The sequence below is a fragment of the Prionailurus viverrinus genome, chromosome C2, assembly GCF_022837055.1.
Source record: "Prionailurus viverrinus isolate Anna chromosome C2, UM_Priviv_1.0, whole genome shotgun sequence".
Classification (NCBI taxonomy): Eukaryota; Metazoa; Chordata; class Mammalia; order Carnivora; family Felidae; genus Prionailurus; species Prionailurus viverrinus.
Genome location: NC_062569.1, coordinates 76,079,167 through 76,088,969, shown reverse-complemented (window position 1 = coordinate 76,088,969; position 9,803 = coordinate 76,079,167). Strand labels below are relative to the sequence as shown.

General features: G+C 43.8%; 1 protein-coding gene across 2 annotated transcripts; it reads right to left on the bottom strand.

Moving 5' to 3' along the window:
- Positions 1-254: 254 nt before the first annotated feature.
- Positions 255-7,924, bottom strand: LOC125175224 (5-hydroxytryptamine receptor 3E-like). 2 transcript variants are annotated; one of them, XM_047875596.1, is made up of 9 exons: positions 7,725-7,924; positions 5,352-5,518; positions 4,281-4,325; positions 2,372-2,481; positions 2,033-2,202; positions 1,550-1,710; positions 1,000-1,204; positions 613-828; positions 255-484 (listed from the first exon to the last, which is right to left on the bottom strand). In XM_047875596.1, the coding sequence occupies exons 1-9, from the start codon at positions 7,789-7,791 to the stop codon at positions 255-257; spliced, it is 1,371 nt and encodes a 456-aa protein (XP_047731552.1). In that variant the 5' UTR covers positions 7,792-7,924. The 2 variants fall into 2 exon arrangements, with proteins under 2 accessions (XP_047731552.1, XP_047731553.1); XM_047875597.1 differs by lacking the exon at positions 4,281-4,325.
- Between the last annotated feature and the right edge of the window lie 1,879 nt (positions 7,925-9,803).

The following is a 9,803-nucleotide window of genomic DNA, read 5'->3' as shown; positions in this document are numbered from 1 at the left end:
GAAGATATAAGGGGATCGTAGAACTTCATGAGAGGACTAAGGGGAGCCAACAGAATACAGATACAAGAGGAAAGTGTCTAGAGTTGGGTTGAGACTGATCAGTGGGGCTGGATTGAGATGCATGGAATGCAGCAGGGAATGGGTCATCTTTGGGCTGTGATAGTCGATACTCAACAAAGGGCAAAGACCTGGCTGGTCTCTGGAAGCCAGAAGCAGCTCTGGGTGGGATCTGCAGGAGCAAATAGATATCATGCCTAGGTGTTCCAGAGGATGATGACTGTGACCACGGAGGTGGTCATGAAGAGCAGGTAGAGGCGGAAGAGCAGGGTGTCCATCATGTGGCTGAACTGCACCCACAGGTCGACCAAGTGCTGCTTCTGAGTCTCATCTTCCTGCTGGGCCTTTGTTGACCCAGGACACCCATTTAACTCTGTCTCTCTGGGACCTGGCATCTTCCCCACTAACTCCACTGGCTCCTTCACACCTACAGAGAGATAGAGACTCAGCATAGGCCATGAAGTTCACCTGGGGTGGAAGGAATAGGGAAGGAGATAGGAGCAGATAAATGGCTATGTGGGAAGAGGAAATGTGGGCAGTGCTGAATCTCCTTACCAGGGAGGTGGGCAGGGGGGAGGCCCATGGCTTTATTTCTCTTCTGGAGTGCAGTGGGGCAGCACTTTGTTGGGCTGGTGCAGTAGAGGATCAGAGAATGGAGCCACTGAGGCATGGGTGGGGGCTGGCTGGTAGCCAGGTGCAGCAAGTAGGTGATGAAAATGGTCTCCAGCAGGCTGACCACCATCAGGGACAGACACAGGGCAAAGTAGACACCTGCAGGGAAGGTAGGCCTACATGTGGGTCAGAGGCACCACCTAGGGCTTCTCTCTTCCAATCCCACCCTGGCAGGCTTAGGGCCTCATTTTCCCAGTATATCTCTCTCCCTTGAGCTAGTTCAGTCAATCCTCCCCACCCTTATTTTCCCTAAGGCTGGAGATGCCATACTGATGAGGGGGGTGCCATTGGTGGGTAGTAACTCATTCATCATGAGCAGGAAGACATTGTAGCCCAGCAGAAGGGTTATCTTGAATGGGGCACGATTTCCACTTTCTGCTGGCAGGTAGAAGCTGAGGGCATCGATGGCAACCAGAAAGCCACTGGGCACCAGAAGGTTTATGATGTAGAGTCTGGGCCTGCGCCTGATGGCCACCTTGGGGGAGGAAAGAAAGGGAAGTGGATAAGGGATTTGGAAGCTGCCAGGAAGAGTAGTGATTGTTTATGTCTCTGCCTTCCTTTTTGGTCTGATATCACCCTGAGATATATAGCTGTGTAGAATGCAGCTTCATAAATAAGTATAGAGACTGCCAGTGACAAGTTAGGCCAGAGCAGTGAGCTTTAGGAAAAAGAATGTGGCTGGGCAGCCAAGAGGAAAGGTTTGAGTCTGGCAGAAGTAAAACTGAGAAACCCCGAAACTTGAGAAATACCCATTTGGTGGAGATTCTAAGCAAGGGTAGAAGGAAGAAAGAAAGGAAAAATCAAGGACCTCTGAACTCACGTAGAACATGATCTGATCGTATAGGCTGGTGCCCACAGACATCTTTGGGGTGGCCTTGTTGATGCCTAGGAGCTCCCACTCTCCATGGGTTTGAACGATATCCCGGGATGTGTCTGCTATTTCCCACACTTCTTTCTCCATGCCCAGCAACATATTCTCCACTGAAAGGGAGATCCAGATCATTTCCCAAGGATATGGTTTCCTGTTGATTCAACTACATTCTCTTTTCATCTTCATTCAACATGTATTTTTGAGTATCTACTATTATGGCAGAAAGTTTGCAAGAGCTAGGAATGGTAATCAACAAGACAGGCTTGGATTTTCCCTTTACGGAAAATATTTAAACATCCATAAGAGCCCTAATTTTTGCTCTACCCATACACCTTAGTCACCATTTATTCATAATTTCTTTATATTTTATTTTCTGTTGTTTAATCGGTTGCTCTCATTCACCCACATCCCTGAGCCCCCACAGCAACTCACCTGTGTAAAGGAATGAACTAAAGGTGAGGGTGCAGTTCTGCTGGTCAAAAGGGAAGTAGAAGATGTCCAGGTTACAGATGCTGGTCACCTTCATGGGTTTCTTATATCTGATGCGACCTTCATTACTCACATATGCTGTGAGGCCTTTTGGGGTCTTATCCACATTCATGCTGTAAGAGAGATGAAGTGGGATGCAGGTGCTTTGTTTTTCTTTTTACCTTTCTGGTTATTTCTCATCCATCTAATACCACTTTTAGTGTCTCCAATGGCAGATTGTAAATTCTACTGATTCCAGAAAATGGGGCTTCCCTCTGGCTATTCCCAGCCCTTAATACGTACAACTCAACGATGAAAATGTCTGGGAGCCATAGGTTCTTGGTTGCCACATTGATCTTCGTGATGCCCTCACACTCCTCTGGGTTCCATCTGATAAATGGGTTATCCCAGACCTAGAGCCCAGGTGGAGGAGAGGTGAGAGAGCCTGATAGAAATTAAGGCTATTTTTTTCTGTCCTTTGATTTTTCTTAAAAAAAGTTGTGAAATATTTCAAGCACCTAAAAAAGTATATAAAATAATAAACAGGTTTCTATCACTCAACTTTGTGGAGTCAATATTTTGATAAATTTACTTTGGCTTTTTTTTTAAGAAATAAGAATTACAAATAGACTTGAAGCTCTCTGTGTTCATTTCTTCATAAACTTTGATTCCTCTCTTTTTCCATTTCTGTGAGAAATTACTGGTGATTAGAGAAACACTATTTTTTCTTCAGTAAGAATGAGATTTAGAGCTGAAAGATCAGTAACTTAGCCTCTCTGAGCTAGAATTTCCTTAGTGTAAAATAAGGGGATTAGTAGGTATCAAATGAAATAAAGCATATCAATGAATTTTGAAACTGTAATGTTCATAGGTATTATGTATTAGTATCTAGCATGCCTGCAACTGTCTCCCAGACCCCTTTCACCAGTCTTTATTGCAAGGAGACCTTGGACAAGCTCTTGGGTCCTTTGAAGCAAGAGACTTCATGGTCTTCCTTTTGTTGGCAGGTGCCAGGCACCACCCTCTCTTGTCTTTGGGATGACCTTTCCAAACCCTCTTTTCCAAGTCTGGCAACCTTCTTTGGGAACCGTTTTCAAGGATTGTCCAATTCTGGGTGGGCTTGTCTAGTCTCAGGGTACTTTCAACAGCAACTGCAGTTTGTAGAACCACAGCCCCAACGGAAGGGAGGCTCTATGCACATTAAATAAAACTTTGTACTAGATCAGTGCTTCTCAAGTCTTGCTTTGCATATAAAACACCTGGGGATCATATTGAACTATATAGATTCTGATTCATTAGGTGGTGTGACTAACTTATCCTGATTTGCCCAGCATTTTGCTGGTTTTAGCATTGAAAATTCCATGTCCTGAGAATTCCTCAGTCTTGGCTATGCTGGGATGGTTGGTTACACTGGTGGGACCCAAGATTATGTGCATTTCTAGGTTTCCAGGTGGTGCAATCAACTGGTGCTGCCCATCTGGGAACTGCACTTTGAGAGCAAGATTAGGTGATTATTAGTATTATTCCCCTCCTCTCTCCTCTTTAACCAAGCTTTTCAAATTGGAAACTTAATTCATTTACTTTCATTTTTTCCCCTCTTGTTTTCTTATTAATACACTTAAGATACAAAATTTCCACTGAGTTATACTTTGGCTATATTCATAGAATTTAATGTGTAGGCTCTTTGTTTCTAATTATTTTGCAATTTCTATTTAATTGTTTTATTTTTACTTTAGCCCAAAGTATTTGGAAGCTTAATTTTTGGGGGAAGTTTAGTTTTAAATTCCCAAGAAATAAGGCTTTCTGGGGGGAGGGCTGTCTTTTCCCAGTTAGTTTCATTTTCTTGTATCGTGATCAGATTGTGGTCTAGATAATTTCTGCTTTTTTGAGTTTGTTGAGATCTTCGTCAGTGTGGGAAAATATTGCATTTGTATCAGAAAAGATTATGCATTTTCGTTGGTACAAAGTTTGATGTTTATTAAATCAAGTTTCCTAATTGTGCTGTTAAAAATCACAATGTTTTTTATTCTTTTTCTACTTGATTTTTGAAACCAGTATATTGAAGCCTCTCACCATGATTGTAGATTTTTCCATTTCTCCCTCATGTGTTTCAAAGATATGTTGTTAGGTACATAAAGGTCATAATTATATCTTTGTTTAAAATCCTTTCTGAATGTAAATGAAGGGAGAGAATAAACGGTATTAGCCATACCATTTCCAGCCACAGGAATGATGACAAGAGCTGTAGATGTTCATCCTGCCAAAAGAATTTCCTGTTTCTAGTATGATGTGGGTAAGAAGTCTGTCCATCCCTCCCACTCCCCATTTTTTTTTTTAAGTTTATTTATTTTGGAGATAGAAAAAGAGTGAGTGCCTGTGAGCAGCGGGGGGGGGGGGGGGGGCGGCGCGGGGAGGGACAGAGAAAGTGGGAGAGAGAGGATTCCAAGAAGGCTCTGCACTGATAGTACAGAACCAGACACCAGCCTTGAACCCACAAACCGTGAGATCATGACCTGAGCCAAAATCAAAAGTCCGCAGCCTAACCAACTGAGCCACCCAGGTGCCCCTCCTACTCCTCATTTTTGTTTACCAACTCCCAATGTATGTAAAAGTGTTGCTGTTGGGGCACCTGGGTGGCACAGTCGGTTAAGCGTCCGACTTCAGCCAGGTCACGATCTCGCGGTCCGTGAGTTCGAGCCCCGCGTCGGGCTCTGGGCTGATGGCTCAGAGCCTGGAGCCTGTTTCCGTTTCTGTGTCTCCCTCTCTCTCTGCCCCTCGCCCGTTCATGCTCTGTCTCTCTCTGTCCCAAAAAAATAAATAAACATTGAAAAAAAAAAAAAGTGGTGCTGTGATCAAGGTCAACATGTAGGTCAAGGACAAAAGCTTAATTGAAACAGCTTAATTGAAAAGCTTAATTCTCCCATGTGTGGGAGAATTCACAACAGGGCTGGATTAGAGTAGTGCTTCTCAATCCTGGCTGTATCTTAGAATCACTTGAGGAGCTTAAAACTACTGAAGTCTAGGTTCCATCCAATCAGAATCTCTGGGAGTGGAGACTGAACAGTGGTATATGGCCAGGGTAGAGAATCACTGGGCGAGAAAGAAAAGAAATTCTCTTCTATGTGCTGTTGCACCACATCCTGTTAAACCAGACAGCTTCTTTGAGATCCCCACTGGGCAAATGACATTTAGCAGTGATGGAGGAAGGTGCAATGTGGACAAGAGCTTTTGGGGTTCCCTTGCCAGGTTGGGAAAAAATTAAGGGCTAGGGGTCAGCACTCACCACATCTAGGATGGCAGACATAGTAAAGGAGATGTTGACTAGGGTGGGGATGCTGAAGTTGGTGACTGGACGGAAGGCCTTCCGCTCAAACACTGAATCCAGAACAGTGGGATACGCTCCATGCTGGCCGAACCCTGAGCAGTTGATGATGAAAGTACTGCCCCTTCCTGTAGAGGACATAGAATGTGTGAGGAGAGGGAGAGAACTCTCCTGTTGCCTATGTGAGAGGGCCCTATGATAGGATCTTGGGGGTAGTCTGTGATAATAACGATAGCTAAGATTTATTGAGCATTGATTATGTGCCAGGTATACTCTAAGCCCTTCAGAGGAAGTCCCTCACTTAATCCTCCCAAGCCCCTATCAAGGATAAATTATTTTTGTCCTTATGTAATAAATGAGTCAACTGAGATCCAGTAAGAGGAATTAAATCCCTGAGGTCAAATATATAAGAGGCAAAAACTGGACTTGCTCTGAACCCTGGTTTGTTTGATGCTGCTGTAGTATATTCCCCCAATGATGAGATGGAGACTGGGAAAGGAGGATCACCAAGAGGATCACCAGATGCTGGGTGCCTCCCTCCAAGGCCAGGGAGGATGGGTTGGGCTGGAAGGCAAATGATGGAAGCTAATGTGGTAAGCTGAGTTAGGGCTCTGGCTGCCCTTTTAATGTTTCTGTTTCCATGCAAAGCATGCCCAAATCTATATGCAAACTGCCCCTGGGACAGTGATAGCCATCAGATAGGATTCCATTCCCAGGACCCCAAAGAGAACACACCGATTTCACCTTCACTGCCCCAAACTTCCTTCTCCCTATTTTGCTGCTCAACCTCTATCACTTTTCCAGTTTGAGGATTTTGAAGTGTTGCCTTCCCCTTTTTTCTACCCTCTCTAATTGTAGCAATTTGTTAGAGGAACAACAGCCTGGAATGAGAGAGATTGTTGTATGCTAAGGACATCAAGCCTTATCCATTCCCAAAGTCACAGTGCTGTCCAGACAAATCCTTGGATCATTCTATGAACAATGAATATTCATTTGTTGATCATGGCCAGTGAGTGGCCAGAGGAGCATCTCTAGTGTTCTCTACTGAGTAGTTAGTACAATTTGTTCCTCTTCCTTATACTGACCTCTAAAGCTGACTCTGGTTTAGCCCTACCTATGCTCTCTTATCCAGAAGTTATATGACAACCTAAGGGGGAGAGACGACATTTATTGATACCTATCATATGCCAGGCAGGCACTATGCTACTAACTTTCTCTCATTGAATCCTCACAACTCTGCAAGGCATGCCCTATTTTACAGATGAAGAACTGGAGCTCAGGGAAGTCAAGCAATTTGCCCAAGGTTGCATAAGGTGCAAAGTGAGGGACCAAGATTCAAACCCAGGTCTGTCTGTCTCCAAATCCCATGTTCTTTCCATTATACTATATTAACTTCCTGAAGGAGAAGCATACTCTATTTTCACTCTCCATTTGCTACCCTCTGGCATCTTACCTAACCTAAAGCACTTGGATCCTGAAGGTGGATGGGGAAGTTATGGCTAAAAGCGAGCACTTTGCTACAATGGAGTGGGTTTCATAGCTGCAGAGAAAAAGAATTATACCTGTGTGTAGAAGGATGGATAGACATTAAGTCTAAATAGAAGAGAAGACAATTAGGGATGGGTCCTGGGAAGAAAAATAGTTCCTGTATGATACATCGCTGGAAAGATATATTTTTTTTAGTTTATTTATTTATTTTTTTTATTTTTTTTTTTTAACGTTTATTTATTTTTGGGACAGAGAGAGACAGAGCATGAACAGGCGAGGGGCAGAGAGAGAGGGAGACACAGAATCGGAAACAGGCTCCAGGCTCTGAGCCATCAGCTCAGAGCCCGACGCGGGGCTCGAACTCACGGACCGCGAGATCGTGACCTGACTGAAGTCAGACGCTTAACCGACTGCGCCACCCAGGCGCCCCTTTTTAGTTTATTTTTGAGAGAGAGAGAAGAGGGAGAGAGGGGAAGAGAGAGAGAGAGAGAGAGGGGGGCAGAAGATGGCAGAGAAAGAGGCAGAGAGAGAGGGAGAGAGAGAATTGCAAGCAGGCTCTGCACGGACAGCACAAAGCCCAATGCGGGGCTCGAACTCATGAACTTTGAGATCATGACCTGAGCCCAAATCAAGAGTCATTAACTGACTGAGCCACCCAGGTGCCCCTGGAAGGATATTTTCTGTCTTCCAGAGAAGGAAAGTCTATTCAGGCATTATTATAACAAAGTTATGAAATAACAATACCCATTTTAGATCATCTCTGGGAGTTGGAAATTTGAAAGAAGTTTCTAGGTGTTCAACTAGAGAGAGTCTCTGCCTCTTTCCCTGTTGTTGCCCTTTTCTTACCTTGAATTAGAAGACCGAGAGCAAGGAATAAGAGGAATCTCTCTTTGTGGAACCAGCTTCCTTCCATCTTCTTTGTCTAAATTCTTCTCCAGGAGTGTACCAGCACCGAGGAATCCCTAGATTAAAGGAGCACAGGCCACACCTAGAGTCTGATTTTGAATACTGATGGCATTAGTTGACCACTGACATTTGTTACCTTCCTGAAAAGAGAGTTCTGGTTGTCTTGTTCTTGCCCATGCTGGAGGTTCCATTTGTTCTTAAGACTTTCTCATATATTTCACTACAATGTGTATGGTTGTGGATTAGTTGATATGTATTACATTAAGACCTTTGTGTGATCTCTCAGTCCGAAGAGTCATCTCTTCAATTCTGGAAAATTCTCAGCCATTTAAAAATATTATATTCTACCTTTTCTCTTATTAGACTTACGTTGGATTGTTTCCTTTTTTAACCTCTCATATTAGTTTCCTACTGCTGTTGTAACAAATCATAAACTTAATTGGCTTTAAAAAATCACAGATTTACAGGGGCACCTGAGTGGCTCAGTTGGTTGAGCGTCCGACTTTGGCTCAGGTCATGATCTCATGGTTTGTGGGTTCAAGCCCCATGTCAGGCTCTGTGCTGACAGTTCAGAGCCTGGGACCTGCTTTAGATTCTGTGTCTCCCCTGCTCTCTGCCCCTCCTTTGCTCGCATTCTGTCTCTCTCTCAAAAATAAGTAAGACATTTTTTAAAAATTTAAGAAGCACAAACTTATTATTTTACAGTTCTGTAGGCCAGAAGTCTGAAATGAGTCTCACTGGGCTAAAATCAATGTTTTGCTAGGGCTGCATCCCTTCTGGAGTCTCTATGAGCAAATTCATTATCTTTTCCAGTTTTATAGGCTGCCTGCATTTCGTGGTTCATGGTCCCATTTTTCCATCTTTGAAGCCAGCAACATTGGCAAGTCTTTCTCACACTACCATCTCTGCTTCTCATGCTCTTCTCTCCTCTTCCACTTTTAAGAACCCCTGTGAGTGGCGCCCGGGTGGCTCAGTCAGTTAAGCGTCCGACTTCAGCTCAGGTCACGACCCCCCGGTCCGTGAGTTCGAGCCCCGCGTCGGGCTCTGGGCTGATGGCTCAGAGCCTGGAGCCTGCTTCCGATTCTGTGTCTCCCTCTCTCTCTGCCCCTACCTGTTCATGCTCTGTCTCTCTCTGTCTCAAAAATAAATAAACGTTAAAAAAAAATTAAATAAATAATTATAAAAAAAAAAAAGAACCCCTGTGATTACAGTGGGCCCACCTGGATAATCCAGGACGCTCTCCCTATCTCAGGGTTAGCCAATTAGCCAATTTAATTCCATCTGTGACCTTAATTCCCCCTTTTCTGTATAACATATTCACAGGTGCCAGCAATTAGGTGGACATACTTGGAGGAGGATTTTTCTGCCTAACATATCCCTCTTTCATATTTTGCACCCCTTTATCTGTGTCCCTAGTAATTCTTTCACACTACTTTCCAGGTAACAGATTTCCTTCTCTATTGTATTTGTTTTTTAATTTTTTTTTTTTAAATGTTTATTTATTTTTGAGAGAGAGAAAGAGAGCATGAGCAGGGGAGGGGCAGAGAGAGGGGGTGACACAGAATCCGAAGCAGGCCCCAGGCTCCGAGCTGTGGGCACAGAGCCGGACGTGGGCTTGTACTCACGAACCAGAGATCATGACCTGAGCTGAAGTCAGACACTTAGCCGAGAGACGCCCAGGCATCCTTCTCTATTGTATTTAAACTATCCTCTAATTTTCCACTGAGTTTTCAATTTCAGTGACATATTTTTTGTTTCTGTAAGTTGTTTCTGGTTCTTTTAAAAAACCAATCTATTTGGTTCTTTTCTCTCTTTCCCTGCCTCCTCCTTCCTTCCTTCCTTTCTCTCTCCCCTTTCCTTCTTCCCTCCCTCCCTTCCTCCCTTTCTTTCTTTTTTAAAAAAAAATTTTTTTTAATGTTTATTTATTTATTTATTTTCAACGGTTATTTATTTTTGGGACAGAGAGAGACAGAGCATGAACGGGCGAGGGGCAGAGAGGGAGGGAGACACAGAATCGGA